The sequence below is a fragment of the Acinonyx jubatus genome, chromosome B3 (genome assembly GCF_027475565.1).
Source record: "Acinonyx jubatus isolate Ajub_Pintada_27869175 chromosome B3, VMU_Ajub_asm_v1.0, whole genome shotgun sequence".
In the NCBI taxonomy this organism is placed as follows: Eukaryota; Metazoa; Chordata; class Mammalia; order Carnivora; family Felidae; genus Acinonyx; species Acinonyx jubatus.
The window spans coordinates 16,771,456-16,793,656 of NC_069386.1; the positions used below are offsets into that span (position 1 = coordinate 16,771,456).

The following is a 22,201-nucleotide window of genomic DNA, read 5'->3' on the forward strand; positions in this document are numbered from 1 at the left end:
CATGGATAAGACAACTCAATATTGTTCGGTGCCTGGGTGGTTCAGTCGGTTAAGTGCCAACTTCGGCTCAGGTCATGATCTCGCGGTTCATGAGTTCGAGCCCTGCATGGGTCTCTCTACTATCAGCTCAGAGCCTACTTCAGATGTTAATAAACATTAAAAAGGCGGGGGGGTGGGGGGGGAGCGCCTAGGTGGCTCAGTTGGTTAAGCATCCGACTTCTGCCTAAGTCATGATCTGGCCATTCCCAAGTTTGAGCCCCGAATCGGGCTCTGTACTGGCAGCTCAGAGCCTGGAGCCTGTTTCCAAGTCTGTGTCTCCCTCTGTTTCTCTGCTCCTCCCCCATTCACGCTCTGTCTCTCTCTCTCAAAAATAAACATTAAAAAAATTTCTTCAATAAAAAAAAAAGACAACGACTCAATATTGTACAGATGTCAGTTCTTCCCAATACGATCTTTTGGTTCAATGCAATCCCAATCAAAATCCCAACAAGTTATTTTGTGAATAGCAACACTGATTCCCAAGTTTAGAGGGAGAGGCAAAAGACCCAGAATAGCCAAAACGAGATTAAAGGAGAACAAATTTGGAGGAATGACACTCACTAACTTCAAGACTTACTACAAAGCTACTTAAAGCTTTATAGTATCCATATATATAAATATATAAAGCTTACTATAAAGCTGTAATCAAGACAGTGTGATTTTGGTGAAAGAAGAGACAATGAAAGAAAGATGAATGAAAGGTGAAAGAAAGATCAGTGGAACACAATGGAGAACCCAGAAATAGCCCCCCATAAATATAGTCCACTGATCTTTGACAAAGGAGCAAAGGCAATACAATGGAACAAAGATAGTCTTTTCAACAAATGGTGCTGGTACAATTAGGCACCCACACACACAAAAATGAAGCTAGATACAGACTCCTCACTCTTAATAAATACCATCTCAACAAAACATAGACGTTATTCACTCACCAGTCTCTAACAGACTTCCGTGCCAGTGGAGAACAAGATGACATAAACATTTAGATATGGCCCTGTGTACCTGTGTAGGGAAAAAACTACAGACATCAGAACCAGATGGGGTTCAAATTCTGGCTTCTCCAATTCCTAGTTATATGACCTTCAGCCAGCCTTGAGCTCCCACCTGTCAAATGGAGACCACAACATCCTCTCACCTGGTCATTCGCAGGTTAGGTGAATGAGTCCACCTCACCAAACTGCTTTTCCTCAGGTGTTTGAAGCTTGTCAGTGGTTTCCAGAAACTTCCTCCACTTGCTTCAAGTGGTTCTCTGGGATATCAAATAAGCATGAAAAGCCCTTTTGTCACTTGTTGGCTTTTGTCAATGAGATAATGAAAACTGCTTCATAACACTCCCGTGTCTTCCTGGAAACTCCCATTCCAAACTTCCTGCTCTGGTTTGCAAGGAAATGTCTATCTTTCTTTCTCCAGCTTGACCTCTACTATCCTGTCTGCTCCCTCAAGTGGATACAGGTTTGTACCCACCACATTTTCTCGTGGCCGTTCCTTTCTCTGTCAGGGAGTGTTAAGCTGACCACCGTCTTCCTCACTTTCTCCTTCCAAGGCTGTTGAAGGAGCACCTCAGGCTCGATGAAGAAACACATTTGAACCCATTCAGTGCCTCCTGACAAAATTTTTAAGTTTTTTTAAGTGTTTATTTATTCATGAGAGAGAGAGAGAGACACAGAGCATGAGCAGGCTAGGGTCAGAGAGAGAGGGAGAAGACACAGAATCTGAAGCAGGCTCCAGGCTCAGAGCTGTCAGCACAGACGCGGGGCTCGAACTCACCAACCGTGAGATCATGACCTGAGCTGAAGTCAGACGCTTAACTGACTGAGCCACCCAGGCATCCCCTGACAAAATTTTTAAACCTTTCATCTTGCCTCCCAAGATCTCTTAAAGGAGCTAGGTCCTTTTTTGTTTAAACATGCTTTTTATAATGAATAAATAAGCAAAGCAATCATTGCTAAGAAGTTGACAAGATTTTTCCATAGTACGGGTCAGGGAGCACTGGTTGTCACCTGTCCTTGAAAGGATGGATGGGCTGTGACAGAGGCGAGCATTCCTCACAAGGATTTTTTTTAATGTTTTTATTTATTTATTTATTTTTGAGAGAGAGAGAGAGAGAGAGAGAGAGAAAGAGAGGGAGAGCGCGAGCACACACATAAATGGGGGAGGGGCAGAGAGAGAGGGAGACACAGAATCCGAAGCAGGCTCCAGGTTCCGAGCTGTCAGCACAGAGCCCGATGCCGGGTTTGACCCCACGAACCGCGAGATCATGACCTGAGCCGAAGTCAGAGGCTCAGCTGACTGAGACCCCCAGGCGCCCCTTTCCTGAGAAGGATTTTGAGGCCACCTTCTAACTCAGCAAGGAGGAGCACTGTGAAAGGAGCACTGTGATGGATGAGCAATATCCAGGGAGGAGGCAGGAGCACCTGTGGTTGTGCTCACCGTCCCTCCTCATCTGCCCCAACACACAGGCAGGCAGCAGGATGCACCCACATCATACACAGACCCTCCGAAGGTCACGATTCTGAAGCACATGTTGCTCATGTAACCCACACATTGAGTCACTATTATGTGCAAAGCACATACTAAATCCACTCAGGGATTAAATTTAGACTCTGGCTTAAGACACTGACAACTCCGAGGAGGAGACAATTGCCTGGGACGTGAAACGGAATACAGTGAAGTCAGATGGAGGCTGCGTGCTACAGGGCAGCAGAGAGGAAGAGGCAGGCATTCCCACTGAGGGGCTGGGAGAGTCTGCGGTGGAAGGCGCCCCCAGCAGGCCTGAAGGAGGCATCAGCCCAGGTAGGAAAGGGGGCTCCAGGTAGGGTAGGTGACGGGGCCTCAGAGATGTGAGAGGGCACAGGACAGGAACTGCAGGGTGCCAGAGCTGACAGCGTGGGGAGAAGGGAGGCGGCCGATCAGGGAGGACTCAAGGGCCTACGTACTCTGCAGACCACTGCCAGCCACCATGCTTTGGAGAAAAAAAGGGGCACGACCCAGTTACAGTTTTAAAACAAGAACATGTACCACAACCACAGGTGCAAGCACTCACCAAGCATCTGGCACAGCGCCAAGGGCAGTATCTCAGTTAACGCTTGCATGGCTGATTCCTTTTTTTTTTTTCAGGTGAGGCTCAGAGGCGTTAAGAAACCTAGTCAAGGCCAGGTGCCCATAAACAGCAGCGTTGGGACTGGGTGTGAACCAAGTCCTGTTGGTTCCAGATCCCCCAATCTCCACGTGAAGGAGAGACAAAAGGACAGAGCCAAGGGCCAGGCCCCGACGAAAGCTGACAGAGTCAGAAAGAGAGGGATGATGGGGCGCCTGGGTGGCTCAGTCGGTTAAGCGTCCGACTTCAGCTCAGGTCACGATCTTGCAGTCCGTGAGTTCGAGCCCCGCGTCGGGCTCTGGGCTGATGGCTCAGAGCCTGGAGCCTGCTTCCGATTCTGTGTCTCCCTCTCTCCCTGCCCCTCCCCTGCTCATGCTCTGTCTCTCTCTGTCTCGAAAATAAATAAACGTTTAAAAAAAAAATTTAAAAACAAAAAGAAAGACAGGGATGAAAGATGAGGAACAGACAAGAAAAAGACACTGTGACAAGAAAGGAGAGATCAGCATGGAAAGACCTTACTAGGGCAGATGCTTTAGGATTTCATTTTGCACTTCGGGTGGGGGAAGGGGCCTGCCACTTATTCAGCAAACAAGGACAAGGGCCAGGCACTGCACTTGGCATCAGCAGGGGCAGGACAGGTGACCAGGCCGTGACCACACACACCACGACCAGCACTCTCGGGCATGAGCGGCCATCACGCACCCACCCAGGGGCTGTGCGCTCATCCATTTGGGCTGACATGACAAAACACCACGGACTTGTACAGGCTTGTAAACAACAGAAACGTGTTTCTCGTAGTTCTGGGAGGCTGAGAGCGGGCTGCCAGCATGAGCAGGCTCTGGTGAGAGCCCCCTTCCACATTCCAAACTGTTAACTTCTCGCAGTGTCCTTACACGGCAGAAAGGACAAGGCAGCCCTCTGGGGTCCCTTTAGTAGGGGCACTGATTCCCATTCATGAGGGTGGAGCACCTCCCCCAAACCCTACTTCCTAATGCCATCCCACTGGGTTTGGATTTCAACATATGAATTTACGGGGCACACGAATATTCAGACCAGCAGTCTTTCGGCAGGGGGGAAGGGGGGGGGGGCTGCGGCAGAATGCCAATGAAAGTCCTGAGCCAGACTGGGCTTCAGAGCTGGAGGCTGTGGGGACCAGGCTGAGGTATTAGCTTCAGAAGTTTCTAGAATAGTCTGACCAACGAGAGACATAAACAGAGTAGTGTTTTAGAAAGAGAACAGTTGGGGTGGGGGGGAAGGGGTGCCTGGGTAGCTCAGTTGGTTGAACATCTAACTCTTCGTTTCGGCTCAGGTCACGATCTCACGATTCTTGAAGTTGAGCCCCACACTGGGCTCTGCGCTGTCAGTGTGGAGCCTGCTTGGGATCCTCTCTCCCCCTTTCTTTCACTTAGGTTGGTGTGATCTCTCTCTCAAAATAAATAAACTTAAAAAAATGGGGGTGGGGACGCCTGGGTGGCTCAGTCAGTTAAGCATCCAACTTCAGCTCAGGTTATGATCTCACAGCTTGAGGGTTCAAGCTCTGAGTCAGGCTCTGTGTTGACAGCTCAGAGCCTGGAGCCTGCTTCATATTCTGTGTCTCCCACTCTCTATGCCCCTCCCCTGCATGTACTCTGTTTCTCTCTCTCTCTCTCAAAAACAAAATAATTTTTTTTTTAATTTTTGTAATGAAAAACAAAAAAGAGAACAGTTGGATTATGCCCAGGTAGGAGAAATTAGCCATTTTGAAGTTAAAAAAAAGAAAAGTTTGGGGCGCCTGGGTGGCTCAGTCGGTTAAGCGTCTGACTTTGTTTGGCTCAGGTCATGATCTCATGGTTCATGAGTTCGAGCCCTGTGTTGGGCTCTGAGCTGACAGCTCAGAGCCTGGAGCCTGCTTTGGACTCTGTGTCTCCCTCTCTCTCTCTGCTCCTCCCCCGCTCATACTGTCTGCTGTCTCTCTTTCTCTCTCAAATAAATACACATTTTTTAAAAAGTGTTGTTGTTGTTGTTTAAAAAAAAAGGTTGTTGGAGAAGGATCTCCCTGATGGAGTGTAGAGAATGGTTTTAGGTGAAGCTGGAGGCAGGGAGAACAAGTGTTGATCCAGACAAGAAGTGAACAGGGGCTGACCACAGCAGTCAGGCTGGTAGGGAGGGAGATTCCCAGAGGACAGAAAACACCACCTGAGGAATCAAACTGGGCTAAGGCCGAAGAGACAGGGTGGGGCAGAGGTTGGCAGCCAGCTCTCAAGCCTGAGTGGAAGATGCAGGTGCCTTCCCCAGGAAGAAGTGAGGACAAGAGGAAACGGAAAGGCTTTAGTTTTGAAATGCTTGTTAAAGCTAACAAGGTCAAGGCAGCCAGCAGGCAGCTAGATACACAGCAGAGACACAGAGAAGGTTCCTGCCTCCGTAACATCATAGGAACCAAAGAGGAAAGGGTTTACACATGCACACACACACACACACAACACACACACCCCTTACCTCCCCCCCCCCCCCCCGCCCACTAACTGCAATCTGCTCATGTCCTGGCCCATGGTCTATACTTCTTCGATCACAACTGAAGGGGCTTCAAGTCCCCCTACTGCCCACCCTCTGCCTTAACTTGATCGCTCCCCTGGAGTCTAAGCTGCCATTGATTGCCCCGTTACAAATCTAAGAAATATGTAATTCCACAAAAAAAGAGTACAGTTAAACCAAAGTGACAGACCATCTTCCCAAAAGCAAAATACACATAGGAAAAAAAAAAAAAAACGTTGAAAAGTTCTGGCAAAGGACAGCACATAAACACATTCCAAGGCATTACATGACTTTTATGCAACATTGACCGAGCCGGTCAATAATTTAAGGGGAGGGGAAAAATACGCAAGTTGACATAGCAACTGTCACATTACATTACTTGGGCTACCATTTCCATACAGATGTCTTCCTTAAAGGAAAACACTTCCCCAGATGCCCCATGAACTCGGGCGCCTCTCTGCCATAGAGAAAGAAACATCTGGTTTGCAGTATATTTGCAACAGCCTCCCTGTAGTTCTCAGGCCTCTCTTGCCTTAAGCAATTTTGTTTTCATAAGCCTAAGAGTTTAATTCAAGGAAGAGGGACAAGATGGGGTGCCTGGTTCCTGAGGTGCCGCTGGAATGCAAGGTGTTGGGGCAGAAAGAAACTCACACTGGGCTCCTGGGTGGCTCAGTAAGTTAAACGTCGAGCTGTTGATTTCGGCTCAGGTCATGATCTCACAGTTCATGAGTTTGAGTCCCACATCGGGCTCTGTACTGACAGTGTGGAGCCTGCTTGGGATTCTCTCTCTCTCTCTCTCTCTCTCTCTCTCTCTCTCTCTCTCCCCCTCTGTGTCTCTCTCTGTCTCTCTCTCTCTCTCCAATAATTAAACTTAATTATTTTTAATGTTTACTTATTTTTGAAAAAGAGAGCATGAGCGGGGAGGGGCAGAGAGAAAGGGAGACACAGAACCTGAAGCAGGCTCCAGGCTCTGAACTGCCAGCACAGAGCCCGACGCGGGGGCTCAAACCCAGGAATGGTGAGATCATGACCTCAGCCGAAGTCTGACACTCAACTGACTGAGCCACCCAGGCTCCCCTCAAAATAAGGAAGGAAGGAAGGAAGGAAGGAAGGAAGGAAGGAAGGAAGGAAGGAAGGAAGGAAGGAAAAGAAAGAAAGAACGAAAGAAAGAAAGGAGAAAGGAAAAGAAAAGAAAAGAAAAGAAAAGAAAAGAAAAGAAAAGAAAAGAAAAGAAAAGAGAAAGAAACCCACACCAAAGCTAGTCCATCTAGGAAAGGTATCTTAAAATCACCAGTCTGGACCAAGGCAAACGCGGTGAGTTTCTCAGGGCTCAGGGAAGCAGAGAAAAGTGCAGATAGCCCTAGATGCAGTGGTAAAACCCTCAGATGCCTCAAAGACGCACCCCCACCCCCAGACAATGGCTCCATCTTTGGCACTAAAAATATTTTCCTTGGACCTTCCCTGTTTTGCAAATACCATTAGTCCCTTGGTAAGAATGACATGTCTTTGTTTGTGGGATGCTGTTTTCCCCTACGTTTAAATCCAACTCACAGTAAGTGCCATAAATTAACACGGAATAATGAAGAAAATCCCAAACAATAGCCAACATGTGTTCCCAAAACACGATGCTGTCACTGTGAGTGGCTCTTTGGTCTGCATCGGTCACTGCCCAAGGAAAACAGAACCCTCAGCTTCCAGCGTGGAGCTCCTCTAGCTTAAGGGAACTCGGGTCCTACTTAACCTGGGGGCCACCTGGTCCCGGCCTCACGTCCATGGTCACACGGGCACCTTAGCTGCCGAGGGGGAACAGGTATTTAAACTGAAGCTGCATTTCTGGCCAGCGCTCTTTTCCCCCAAACTGTCAAACCCACTTCAGTGAGACTCCACTAATGTGGAAAGTGGGGGGAGGGACCCATCTTGGGCCCTCTGCATCACCAAAAAGCAAGCACAGACTCAAACATAAGGATCCCAAGTCCTCACAGTCCTGGGAGGCGGCACCAACGGGGTGCCTGGTAACCAGGTGGTTACCAGGTGGGGTCCCTGGTTACACTTGGCTTCTCGAGTCTGTGGAGCCATCACACTTCAGAGCCAGAAAAACTGCAATGACTTCCCCACGTGCTGAAATTCAGACTTTACCAGACCAACAAGCCTCTCCTCCACCCACCCCCCCACCCCCGCCATATAAGCTTGCTTTTTACTGGATAGACAGAAACCACCGTTTCATCGAGTCACATCGGCAGGTTCATCCCACTAAATGGAGCTGTGTTTAAGCCCCATCCACCCTACCCGCCAGGAGGCCAGGCCTCTCCCTTTAAGGCCCACTCAGGATTAAGAGCTCCCTTTCTGGGAGTCACAAATCCGCAGCACCCTTCCACCCTCACCTTCTGGCCTTCCCCCCTTGACCCCTCTCCAAAATCCAGACAGCACACTCAGGGGTGAGGAGCATCCCACATAGGGTTCCCCAATTCTGAAGCTCCCTGGGCACCTCAGGGGCACACCTTCCACCCCCTGCCCCCGACCCACCACCCACCTGCCCCAAACGTGGCCCCCAGAAGGCCTGGACGGGGGCCTGGCATGTCGCAATCCCGCCCGGCCCGCGACGGCCACTGGGAAGGCGGGCTCCACACAGGTTCCAGTTTCATCTGAATGTTTGCCTTGGCTCGTTGCTGTCGCTGCAGGCCTAGAATGGGCATGCTTTTCCAGGAAAAAATCATCATTTTTTGATTCCCTGCTTGTTTTTCTCAGGGTGCACATGACATGCAATCACCAAAAACTGTAAATAAATTAGCAGCAATTTGAAGGATGAGTGTTATGCTTGGTCACAAAACGTCCTGGAAGCGAGCTAGGGGGATAGATGTTCTAATCAGAGAAGTCAACATGCGGTGAAAAGACCACAAACAATCTCTCCTCCGGCTGCCTGCGCCGGAAGTATCCCGTTGTTTGTCAGCCTTGCCGCCCCCACCCCCACCCCCACCCCCACCCCGCCCCTGCACAGGGAGCCCACAAGAACTGGCCCAACACCCACCCGGAAGAGCCCTCCCGTCCAAGAGCCGACGGTCCGCCCACGGAGATGAGCCACCGGAAATGACTCGAGAATGAACGGCCACCAAGGATGTGCCCCACATTGAAGGTGCACCCAGGACCCCACCCAGACCCCACCTTACAATCTGAGCTCCCACAGACCCCTTCAGACGCGAGCGCTGCTTCCCCTCACCCACAAGGTGATTTTCCCTCCCGGTTGCCCAGCACTGTAGGCACCAGCGCCAAGCCCAGCTGAGAGCTGAGCCATTCCCAATCCCTCCTCCCCGTACCTGCCATCCACCCCCAGTCCCGTCCTTCCCACTGTTTCCCCAACCCGTGCCCTCCCCGCCAGGCATCCCTCCCCTGGGCTCTAACCGTCCTCCCAAGGATCTGTTGGCTTGTGCTCCCACTCATCCTCCCTTCTGGGCACGCATAAGGCACTCTGCAAAGAGCTGAAGAACCAAAGAGGACCCCTGTCTCCAGCCCCAGAGCCCACCATCCTCCAGAGCATCACGAGGCATCTAACTGCCCTCAGCATGGCCTCCCAGAAGCCAAGGGCCCGGAGCATAATGAGAAGGTTCTGTGAAAGGAAACTTTAAAATATTCAAAGAAGGGACCAGGTGAATCATGGCCAGACTGCAAGATGGGAAGCTGCTGGGGGACAGTGGCAGGGCAGCGGGATGAGCTTCTGGGTCCCCTGTGCCTCTGCAGGTGCTCCTTTGGGTCCAGAGCCCCCAGCCCTGCAGGGCAGAGGGGCAGCCCCTGTGACCACTGTGTGACCACCAGTGAGCCCAAATGCCAGGAAAGAGAACCAGCGATCCCAGAAAATAGACAGTGGAGAACTCCCGCCCCCTGTTTTGACCAGACTGCCACCTCCCTGCCAAGAACCAGGGCTGGCCCCTCCCTCCACCCAGCAATACCCAAAAGACCCCTTATTCCAGAAACTTCTATAATGCTGTAGCATTAACTCTCTTTCATTTGACTCAATTATAAATTACCATTTTTAATCAGCCTCTGGTATTCTTCACCGTCTCCTCTGATCATCTGACCACTGGGTTTTATATGAAAAATATATATATATCAAAAAGACAATTGTCAGAAAAAGTGCTGAAAAAAAATCTGGCAGGTTTCCTAACATGGAAAACAGGTAGACATCATCTAGGAAAACTATACATGGGGCCCAGGAGCTTGCCGAGACACCTTCCAACAGAGAGGGTCAGATGTTAAAAGACCAAGTGTAGAGGGTAAGAGGCATCCCCATAACCAAGGACAGGTCCCCAGGCCCAGCACAATCCTTTAAGGTCATATGGGAAAGACTGCAGCAGTGAGTAAGTTTGGCAGGCTAGGAAAATATTCAAGAAAATAGAGTGAGCTGTGCCTAAACTCAAGGGGAGAACCTGGAGGTAGAAAGATTCCTTAGCCAGATGCTCTAATGGTCACAGAGGACCATCTTCACTTGCTCCAAATTAGGAGCAAGGTTGGCAACTGGAAATAGTGCAAAGGCAAAAGGGGTGCGTTAGCTACTTTCAGAAAAGCTCAAGTCTCTAGACACAGGGAATTTATGTCCCAGGGGCCAGAAAGTGCTGCGAATATAATCCTGAAGTTGTAACCCGTAATCTCTGAGAGTATGGGAGGCCAGGGTTGGTCCAAAAAAAAAAAAAAAACCAAAAAACAAATGAGCCAGAACTATCCTATTGTGTTAGGAGAAGATGTAGATCTGGGAACCAATGTCTGGTTCCCTGAACATCCCCTCCTCATGACAGTCTAGAACGAATTATAAAAGATGGTCCATAACGACCCTAGAAAAGAAAGACTGGATTTAAAATCAGCATGAATTGGGGCGCCTGGGTGGCTCAGTCGGTTGAGCGTCCAACTTCTGCTTAGGTCATCTCACTGTTCCCGAGTTCAAGCCCCACATTGGGCTCTGTGCTGACTGTGCAGAGCCTGGAGCCTGTTACACAGTCTGTGTCTCCCTCTCTGTCTCTGCCCCTCCCTTACTCATGCTCTGTGTCTCTCTCTTAAAAATAAATAAACATTAAAAAAAATTTAAAAATAAAATAAAATCAGCATGAATTCACCAAGACCAAAGAAGACAAACTGGCCTCACTTACCTTTTCTAACAAGTGTGCCAGGCTAGTGTTCGGAAAATACCTAAACATAAGTAATCCTAATTTCACGAGCCAGATTTCCTCCATTCTTAATTTCAGGCATGCATTTCAGAAAACATCTTTAAATCTCCTTATGGATGAACCAGAAATATATGCTAAATAACAGGTTGGGTGTATATTTAGTGGTATCATAACTGCATGAATTAAAAAAAAACAGCATTTTTTAAATGATTTGGATTAAAAAATAAAGTGCACACCTTCAGGGGCACCTGGCTGGCTCAGTCAGGAGAGCATGCAGCTCCTTATCTCAGGGTCATGAGTTTAAGCCCCACATTGGGTGGAGAGATTACTTGAAGATAAAATAAATAAACTTAAAAAAAAGAATGCACACCGTCGAAGGCTAAATGACATTAACTAAACAGCCAGAAGGAAGGGTTAATCTAACTGGATGGAAGGACCTGCTCTTCAAACAAGCAAAGACTTCTTAGATATGACACAAAAGCACAAGCAACAAAACATAGATAAACTGACCCTAACAAAAAATTTTAGGGGTGCCCGGGTGGCTCAGTTGGTTAAGCGTCCAACTCTTGATCTCAGCTCAGGTCACGATCTCACAGTTTGTGAGTTCAAGTCCCACATCAGGCTCTATGCTGACAGTGCGGGGCCTGCTTGGGATTCTCTCTCTCCCCTCTCTCTGACACTCTCCACTTGCTCTCTCTCTCTCTCTAAAAATAAATAAATTTAAATTTTCTTTTCAATTTGAAACTTTTGTGCTTCTAAGGACACTAAAAGGAAAGTAAAAAGACAACCCATAGAAGAGGAGAAAATTTTTTGCAAATCATATACCTAATAAGGGACTTGTGTCCAGAATACATAAAGAATTCTTACAACTCAAAAATAAGAACACAAATAATCCAATGTAAAAATGGACAAAGAGTCTGAAATAGATAATTCTTCCTAAGAAGACATAAAAATGGCCAGTAAACACTTGAAAAGATGTTCAACATCATTAGTCATGAGGGAAATGCAAATCAAAACCACAAAGGTTCTAAAAAATAAAAATAAACATAAAATAAATAAGATTCTTTAAAAACCACAATGACTCCTTGACATTGGTCTTGGCAACGATTTTTGGATCTGACAGCAAAAGCAAAGGCAACAAAAGCAAAATAAACAAGTGGGGCTACATCAAACTAAAAAGCCTCTGCACAGCAAAGGAAACCGTCGACAAAATGAAAAAGCAACCTACCAAATAGGAGAAAGTATTTGCAAATCATATATTTGGTAAAGGGTTAGTATACAAAATATATAAAGAACTCCTACAACTCCATAGAAAAAAAACCAAATAATCTGATTACAAAATGGGCAGAGGATCTGTGTTATACTGTGATTTATAACAAGGAAGAGAAAGAGAGAGGGGGCGGGGATGATCTTCATCCCTGTTTCTGGCAGAGCTCCTTTAGGAGCTCATTACAATTTCTTAAGTGACAAAGGTGTCTCTTGTTAGGTTAACAAGATGATTTTTGCAGCTTCTAAAGATAGAGACTGGTTTTAGGAGAACAAGCCATGTGATTAGCCATGGAAACTTTCAATCCCATCACCTTGACCTCTGAGAACAGGAGAGAGGCTAAGGGGTGAATCAATTACCAATGGCCAATGATTTAAACTATCATGTCCATATCATAAAGGAGGGGGTTTGAAGAGTTTCCAGGCTGGTGAGTATGTGGAGTTAACAGAAGAATGGCATCCCTGGAGTGGACATGAAACCTCCTTGCCTATTCCTCATACCTCACCCTATACAACTCTTCCATCTGGCTGTTCTGAGTTATATCCTATTATATAAACCAGTAATCTAGTAAATGAAATGTTTCTCTGAATTCTGTGAGCCACTCTGGCAAACAAATCAAACTAAAGAAGTAGAAAACTCTGATTTTATAGCAGTCTGAAAACAGGTAACAATCTAGATGTGCAACTGGCATAGAAAGTTCAAAGACAAGGTCATGGGAACCTCCAATATGTAGCCAGTTGGTCAGAAGTAAAAGCAATAGCCTGGGCTTGTAACTGGCATCTGAAGGGACTCGGGAGTCTTATAGGATTGAATTCCTTATCCTCTGGGATCGATGCTACCTCTGGATAGATGGTGTCAGACCTGAGTTGAATGGTGTAACACCCAGCTGGTATATGGAGAATTACTTGGTGTTGTATGGGAAAACACCCCCTCCACGCACTGGAAACTGAGTCTTAAAACACACTTAGGATGAGTAGACATTTCTCCAAAGAGGTCATACACATGGCCAACAGGTACATGACAAAGTGTCCAATATTACTCACCATCAGGGAAATGCAAGCCAAAATAATAATGAGACATCACCTCATACCTGTTAGAAAGGCTAGTATCAAAAAGACTTTGGTGAGGATGTGGAGAAAAAGAAACCTTTGCGCACTATTGGTGGGAACGTACTTTGGTGCAGCCCCTATGGAAAGCAGTATGGAGGTTCCTCACAAAGTTTAAAATAAAACTACCACGTGATCCAGCAACTGCACTTCTGAGTATCTATCTGAAGGAAACAAAAATGCTGACTTAAAGAGACGTATGCATATCTATCCACACAAAACCACGTACATGAATTTCCACAGCCGCATTATTCATAATAGCCCAATGGTGGCAATAACCCAAATGTCCAACAACTGATAAATGGATACATAAAATGTAGTATATCCATACAATGGAATAGTGTGGAACCATAAAAATAAATGTACTAAAGCATCTACAACATGGATGATCCCTGAAAACATCATGCTAAGTGAAAGAAATTAGACTCAGAAGGCCGTGACTCCATTCATATGAAACATCCAGAACAGACAAATTCATAGAAACAGAGTAGATTGCCTAAGGCTGAGGAGGATAGGTGGGCAGAAGACAGTGACACACAAGGGGAGACAGGTTGGCTTCCTTTAGGGATAACGAAAAGCAAGCGTGGTGGTAAATGCAAAACTCTATGAATATACTAACAACCATCGAACTATAGGTTTTAAATGGGTGGTTGTATGGGGCGCCTGAGTGGTCAGTCGGTTAAGTGTCTGACTTCAGCTCAGGTCATGATCTCGAGGTTCATGAGTTGGAGCCCCGCGTGGGGCTGTCTGTTATGAGCACTGAGCCATCTTCAGAGCCTGTCTTCCTCTTTCTCTCTCTCTCGGTTCCTCCCCTGCTCACATACATCCTCTCTCTCTCAAAAAAATAAACATTTAAAAAAATGTTTTAATGCGTAATTGTATGACATGTGAATTATGTCTCAATAAATCTGTTTATACATATAATGGGAATAAAAGTAGTCTTTCCTGTGGGTTCAAAACATCAACACAAATTTTGGAGGACGGGGCCATGTCTTTAATAATGAGTTTGTGTTGAAAAAGCCCAGAAGCCAGGCATGTATGGTAATGAGCTGTCAGCTGGAGGTGAGTCAACCTTTGGTTGGTTCCACTGAAATGCCGAGGCACGATGAGTAATTGTAATTGCATTTCCTTTTTTTTTTTTTTTGGTAAGTTATTTATTTATCTTGAGAGAGAGAGAGTATGCATGAGTATGCGCAAGTGGCAGAGGAGCAGAGAGACGGAGAGAGAGAGAATCCCAAGGAGGCTCCACACCACCAGTGCAGAGTCCGAAGCGGGGTTTGAACTCACATCGTGACATTATGACCTGAACTAAGGTCTGTTGCCTAACCGACTGAGCCACCCAGCTGCTCCACCTCCAGCCGTTTATTCCTAACAAGCTTCCTGGTGCTATCTCACAGCTGGGCCACGGGCCACACCACCGAGTAAAAAGACAGGAAACTGAAGCTCAGAGATGCTAAATAGCTTAACCCAGGCCACCCCACTCACCAAGGACCAAGGATTTGAAATCAGGTCTAAGTGACTCCAAAACCCAGGTTCTTCCCTCAACAGCGTCCGTGATGCGGGCCCTGGACGCCATGTTCCAGGAGAAGCCTAGATCTGACTCAGAAAAGAATCCAGGATGTCATGACCCTGGAGCCCATGTCACAGGGGGAGCAGCTGAAGAATGAGAAATGTGTGTCAGACATGGCAGCTGACCCACGCCGGGGAAGATCTATCCTGTGGAGGAGCCCTGCCTACAACTGCAAGCCTGGATGGCCCCAGTGGGGGCACCAGGCCAGGAAGGAGACATACGGGCCTATCAGTTTGGATTCCTTACGAAGAAATGTTCTAATACTCAGAGCTGTCCCAGAATAGAACAGTCTATGCCAGGATGCAGAGGCCCCAGACTAGAGCCCAGTGCTCCCCAGACACCACCCTCAAGACTCTGACAGATTTACATACCAACTTTATTAGCCCTGCCACAAAAGAGGCATCATTTGCTGTTTTAAAAAATAAACCTTAGGGGCATCTGGATGGCTCAGTCGGCTAAGCGTCCGATTTTGGCTCAGGTCATGATCTCAAGATCCGTGGGTTCAAGCCCCGCACTGGGCTCTGTGCTGATGGCTCAGAGCCTGGAGCCTGCTTCAAATTTTGCACCTCCCCCTCTCTCTGCCCCTCCCCTGCTCATACTCTGACTCTGTCTCTCTCTCAAAGATAAATAAAAAGATTTTTTTTAATTTTTCTAAGTTTATTTTTGACAGAGAGAAAGACAGAGCATGAGTGGAGGAGGGGCAGAGAGAGGGAGACACAGAATCTGAAGCAGGCTCCAGGCTCTGAGCTGTCAGCACAGAGCCCGATGCGGGGCTCAAACTCACGGACCACGAGATCATGACCTGAGCCGAAGTCAGATGCCCAACCAACTGAGCCACCCAGGTGCCCCTAAAAAAAATTTTTTTTTAAATAAACCTTAGACAAATCTTTCAATTCTAGCTATGGGCTCTCAGCTGGGAGACATATTTTCCTTTCTTTTCTTCTTCTTTTTTTTTTTTTTTTAAGATTAACAAGTGTTAGATAAGTATCAAAGGCGTATTAGTAGGAATTGCAAACTTTTTCCTTGATATATTTAGGATTGAAATAAAATTCAAAAGATCATCCATCCTTTTCTCTCCTGAAATTCAACCGCACTCCCCCCCCCAAAATCTCCTTGGAAAATACCGGACCTAATGATCTACACAGCCCTGCAATCATGAGCTTCTGGACCCCTGCATCCCTCCTCCAAAGCTGAATAGCCCTAGTCTCTTCAAGCCTTGTTCAAATGGTTTCAAGCCCTCTCATCACCCCGGTTATTCTCCATGGACAAGTGCCAGTGTGCTTCATATGCGGTCTCAGCAGCACCAAAGAGAACAAATCTGTAATTGCACCGGGATATTACCCTTCCATTACTGCAGTCCCAGGTCACATCTGCTGTCCAGCAGCCCCACTGCAATGCCGGGGCTCACTGTGCTTTCTGAGGATGAAAACCGTCATCTGTGTCTTTTTCCCCGGGTGGTGCAGAGACACGTCCTCCTGGGCACATCCTTGATCATTGGTTGCTTTTGGACGGACTAGATGACACTTATCCCACGAGGCAGTCTGGGATCAGTAGACGGAAAACAACTCTCTTACAATTAGGTTTGTTCAAACACAGGCTAAACTGGCCTAGTGTGGTACTGCCTGCCTATCCATGAGGTTTGCAGGCAGAATTCATCCGGAGGTCACGCAGCTGCCAAAGCGTGGCCAGCACTTGGTGAGAATGCCTCCCGCTCTAAAATCCCCTGCTTCTATCACACAACACTCGAAGATGGAGGAAGAGCAAGCTCCACGTGGGCTCACGTGCAAGAGCCAAGGGCGCCGTGACGGAAAAACACGACGGGCATCACGCCTACTTTTGGCCCTGGACAGTCCAGAGCGTCATTAGCTTTTCTGCCACAAATCACTTCATGCTCACCACCACCCTGTGAAGTGAGGCATCCCAGTTTGCAAATGACAAATGAGCTCGGGTCAAATCACTTCTCTGGGTCGCCCAGGAGGTTGGCAGAGCCAGGATGCCAAATTAGTGGTCTCTGACACCATCGTCCAGGTTCATCCTATGCTTCCCTGCAAATCACAGGAGGAAATGGGAAAGGCCAAGGGCCATCAGTTGGTGGGAATCTGGAATGCTAGGGTAAGCAGTTTTGATTGAATGCAGGAGAGAAGAAAAAGACCACAGCTTTTTTTGATAAGGAGTTATTTTTTCATCTCTGTAAACGCTTGACATCAGTTAAGAATTTAAAAATAGAAGGAATAATAAAACAAGGGGAAAGAAATGAAAGATAAGGCCCTTGAGAGGCAACTAAGGAATGGGGGTCCTCAGCAGCATTGGTGACCGGCCGGCCTCTGATCAGAGAAACAGTGAAGAGTGAACCCCACAGGGACGAAGGCACGTGCTTCTCAAACCACCTTTCTGGAAAGTGCATATCCAGCATTTTGAGGAAGAAGCTGGAGAGCTTCATGACTTACATCCCAACACCAGCCTGTCATGCACGTTAACTGCTTGTCCCCGGGAATTCAGAACTCCAGGATGTTTGCCATTTGCTCACAGGGTTATCGAGAATTGCTGTGATGGACTCAACCAGCTTCTCAACGATTAACTCCTACATGGGGCTTATCAAACAGCTTCAGATCCCTTTAGTGTCCACCCAAACACACACATGGCCTTCACCGATGTAACTGTTCATACAGAATTACAAAGGAACCAGGGACACAACGGTCACAACCAGGCACAGGGGTGATGTGACAAGCGGGTCAGAGCTGAGAAGAGGGTCTACGACAGCATTCGCTGCTTCCGAGTTCAAACCACCTACAGAAGGTGCGTTCATGCACTCGTGTCGGCTTCGAAATACTAGATTAAAGAGCGTGAGGTACACATAACACCTGCACACTTTCTGGAACTCGTGCAAAATTTCAGCAAGCACCACAGAGCCCCAGCCAGTAGGAAAACATTTGAAAACTTTATTTAAAGCGCTATTATATATAAGGAAAGGTCCAGTGAGATTTCTCATAGCTTATGAATATTTATTATAATACATTCTTGAAAACAACCAAAAAATTAAGTACAGTATAAATAGGAAACAGATTTATGAGTCAGTCACATGTTTACATTATGCAAATTATAGTTAAAGACCTATAACCAGGATATTGTTAAATGCCGAAGAAAGGTGGGGGGAGGGGGGAGAGCGCTGCTGATATTTGGACATTTGCTTAAAATCGGCAAGTGATATTTTGAGTTTTGTTGACAATCTGTTCACCGAAGAGTGCCTGTGGGCACATCTTGTTACTTTCGCTAACCTGGTGGTGGAGTCCCAAATCCAAGGCAATGCCGAAGGCCTGGGGTTCTCATAGCCCCTTTGTTCATGGCAACCAAGGCTTTGTTGGACAGAAATGGAAGGAGTCGTGAACCTGAACCAGAAAGCTCTCACACACCGCAGCCACTCTCAGCCTTGGACCAATGAAGAGGCTTTGCCAACATGCTAAAAACTCCCACAGAGAGCTAGTTAAGAACACTTGTGTCTCCAGATGAACAAGAAAAGAAGCAGAAACAACAGTCTCTGGGCTGAATAACTTTCTCCAGTCCAGGATATCACCTTGGGCTTTGTGACACCAATCAAGCAGAGTGTCCTCTGAGTACAAACGCTGGGTACACAGGGTGAAAAGCAAAGGTCTTTCTCCAGGGGGGCTGGAGAGCTGAAGAAAGCCCCCTCTGCAAACTGTAAAGATCTGTAACCCCAAACTTTCACCAGATAGCACATCGTTTACAGAGGGCTGACTGATAAAGGGTTGGTTTAGTCTTTTTTAATTTCTTATTAGGAAAATAATACATGGTCACCAAAAAAAACACCCACAAAACACAGAAAAGTATAATCAAGGAGAAAATTTCCAAAATAGAAAGGAAACTGGGGCATCTGGGTGGCTCAGTCGGTTAAGCTTCTGACTTCGGCTCAGGTCATGATCTCACGGTTTGTGGGTTAGAGCTCCACGCAGGGCTCTGCCCTGACAGTTCAGAGTCTGGAGCCTGCTTCAGATTCTGTGTCTCCCTCTCCCTCTCTGCCCCTGTCCTGCTCATGGTCTGTGTATCTCAGCAATAAAATAAACATTTAAAAAAAAAGTTTTTATAGAATGGAACTTAAATTGGGGCCCCCTTGAAGTCAGAGACTTCAAAGGTGTTTTGCTTACAGCTCACCGGTGCCCTGGGCCCCAGGTGGAATGATGGGCTGGGAACCTTCTCCCCTAGCCACCTCTGCCGCCCGCTACCAACAGCCCCAGATCCCTACCCCATATGCAACTCAGCACTCACTCCAAGGAGCTGAAATCAGTCACAAATGGTCTCTTCATAATGCAGCGGAAGAATAAATGAGTTACAGATTAAATAAACTTCCTCACCAGAAACAAAACCCCACCCAATCATCACCTTGCAAAACTCCCCTGCAATGCGCTAGCTGTGTGGCCCGAGGCAAGTTACTTGACCATCAGAGGCCTGATTTGTACATGGGGGATAAGAATAGTCCCTGTGCTTCATAGGACTGTGGGGACACTCCAACAAAAGGGCTCCACCCTCTGCACACAACCCGTACATGTTATTAACAACAACAGCACGTACTACCCTCAAAGGCAGCTCAGAATACAGTCATCGTGGGTATGAGGGTGTCTAGTGTCTTTTTTTTTTTTTTCACATTTATTTATTTTTGAGAGAGAGAGAGTGAGAGCCAGGGAGGGGCAGAGAGAGAGAAAGGGAGACACAGAATCCGAAGCAGGTTCCAGGCTCCGAGCTGTCAGCACAGAGCCCGATGCGGGGTTCGAACCCACAAACCGTGAGATTTGACCTGACCCGAAGTCAGGCGCTTAACCGACTGAGCCACCCAGGCTCTCCGAAGGTGTCTAGTGTCTTAATACAAAAGCCAATATGTGTGCCAATAAACAAAAATAATGCACTATCAGATCTCTAAAGGCTGAAAATAAATCACTTCTGCCTTGATATTCTTCTAGGTCCAGCCTAAGAGTACAACCACCATTCCATGTATTTAATTCCATTAGCTGCAAAAGCAATTCCATCAGAATTCTTGCTTAATCCATTAATAACCACCAACCTGTCTTTGTGTCCTGGGGATTAACCAAGGCTAATATTTTATGTTGAGGTTCGTCACGGTACATGGTGCAAAAGCAAAGAGACGAAGCTTCCAGTTTAATCTGAAAAAAAAAAAAAAAATAATGAAATCACCATTTTGTTCTGTCATCCTGGTAAGGGCACGGGAAATGACTTAACAATTAACTAGCACAATATTCACCAAAAGAACTGTTACACGGAGGTTAATTTGACAGGATGGAGGCAATTTAGAAATGGAAACCTTACCCACTCTGAGCTAAACACAAGTGGCAAGTGACAAAGGCCCTTCCTTTGTCTCCCACCCAGCAAAACCCTCTCCATCTATTGTTTACTTGTCCATCTATCCAAGGACGGATTAAATACCTACTCAACTGATACCTTTCCAGTCCCTCCCTTCCATATGCTTTGGGAAGCATCAGCCTCCCCCACCCAAATCCCCCTTGGGCCTCAGCCTACAAAAGCCAATGGCCACACGCTCACCTCGGGCTTGCACCTGCCAGGCTGGCCTCCACTGTATTCCTGTGGCCACTCCATGGAAACAGCCTCAACAAGCCTGTGTCCACCCACGATGCCACTCAGGCTGCCTGCCGCCCTGCCACTGGTCTCCACAAGCCATCTCAATAAACCCATACCCTCTCTGGGCCCTGCAGGCTCAGCTCTGGGTCTGGGGCGGCCCAGGGGCAGAGAACCTCAGTGCCGGTGCCTGTGTGCTTATGAACCAGAGGAACATCAAGCAGCATGTGTGCAGCCTGTAATGCAGGGACTGTCCGAGAGCCTTCTCGGAAGCGCTGCCATCCCAGCCCTCTTTGGGGCCATCGAGCCCACTGCTCCTGGCTCCCAAAGCAAAAGGCCAACATGTTCCACTGCAAAGCCTGTTTTGAAAACCGAGGAGAGTATAAGAAAATGAGAAAAGAATGTGTCAGCTGAGCGAGGCAGGCAGGATGCCTGTAAAAGTTTACAGCAGGCCTCCGTGGTTTTGGAGAACTGTTTCTTAACAAATTCAAGTCACCGTTAGGGACAGTCTCCGAGCTGGCCCTCCCACGGTGGTTCTGTGAAGCACAGTTTACCCACTAGAGGGCTGTTACAGGCCATTAAAAACAATACATGCAGGAGCCCCTGACTGTCTCAGTGGGTGAAGCATGCGACTCTCGACCTTGGGGTTGGAGGTTTGAGTCCCACTTTGGGTGTAGCGATTACTTAAAAATAAAATCTTTTTTTTTTTTTTACATTTTTTAATGGTTATTTATTTTTGAGAGCAAAAGAGACACAGCGTGAGTGGGGGAGGGCCAGAGAGAGAGGGAGACACAGAATCTACAGCAGGCTCCAGGCTCTGAGCTCCGAGCTGTCAGTGCAGAGCCTGATGCAGGGCTCGAACTCATGAACCACGAGATCATGACCTGAGCCAAAGTCGGATGCTCAACCAACTGAGCCACCCAGGCGCCCCCAGAAATAAAATCTTTTCAAAAATATACACACAGAGCATTGTATTGACATAAAAAGATGTTTCTTACAGACAATATTGTATTCTGAGAGGACCTGAATGTTTAAAATGTATATGCAGAAATAAAAATCAAATGAAACATGTCAAAATGTTCACAGCAGTTAGCTTTGGTTTTTTTTAAATCTATCTGTCCCTGGCTACAGTTTCCCAAATATTATACAAAATATTATTAATTATGCAATTAATGATACAATTAATTATCCCAGCATACGGTGGTTTATTACCAGAAAAAAAAAATCATAAGTATTACTGTTTAAACGTGATAGGACAATTTCAAGACTGGAAACAGTTCATTAGGACTTTTTGAAGAACCAGATCGATGGGGTACGACATATACTCAAACCGCTTTCTCATCTTCCTTTTTGTTTGGAAAAATTTCTCTGGATTCAAAAAGAAAAGTTAAATTTGCTAAAAGCGAGGAGGTCCGATGCCACCCCAAATTAGACTATTTCAACCACTAAGTGGTACAAAACGGCTACCATTGCTTAAGTAATTGCTAAAATGGTAGGAAAACAAATGGATAATGTTCTCATGGAAACTTATTTTCCTTTAAGGGGGAGAAGCAGATAGATATAAAGTCATTTCAGCATTTCTATCACATAAAAACAACTTAATTTTAAAAACCGTCTTATTTTGTTATGTTTTTGCTAAGAACACTAAAATTACTGGCTCACTGAGCACACTTACATATTTGGGTTTTTTAAGGAAGGGAATCTCATAAATAAGCGTGAAATGAAAACAGAGGATTGAAACTGCATCCTAAGGTACTCCAGGGCTAACTCTTGTATTTCACCAGCTTCTCAGGTTATCTAGGCTTCCCCACACTCGGTCCCACCCGGCTCCCCAAGAATTAGCAACCCTCCCTAACCCTA

At 46.8% G+C, this 22,201-nt stretch overlaps 1 protein-coding gene across 2 annotated transcripts in view; it reads right to left on the bottom strand.

Moving 5' to 3' along the window:
• Positions 1–22,201, bottom strand: part of FAM169BP (Protein FAM169B) — a 90,033-nt gene that overhangs the window by 45,548 nt on the left and 22,284 nt on the right. Inside the window, exons 2-3 of one of the 2 annotated variants that reach the window (XM_053223616.1) lie at positions 20,309–20,700; positions 19,812–19,911 (exon numbers count right to left, since the gene is read on the bottom strand). In XM_053223616.1, the coding sequence (XP_053079591.1) occupies positions 19,812–19,911; positions 20,309–20,458 (250 nt within the window). In that variant the 5' untranslated portion in view covers positions 20,459–20,700. The remainder of the gene's footprint in view (positions 1–19,811; positions 19,912–20,308; positions 20,701–22,201) is intronic. The other variant, XM_027067963.2, reaches the window with a different exon arrangement.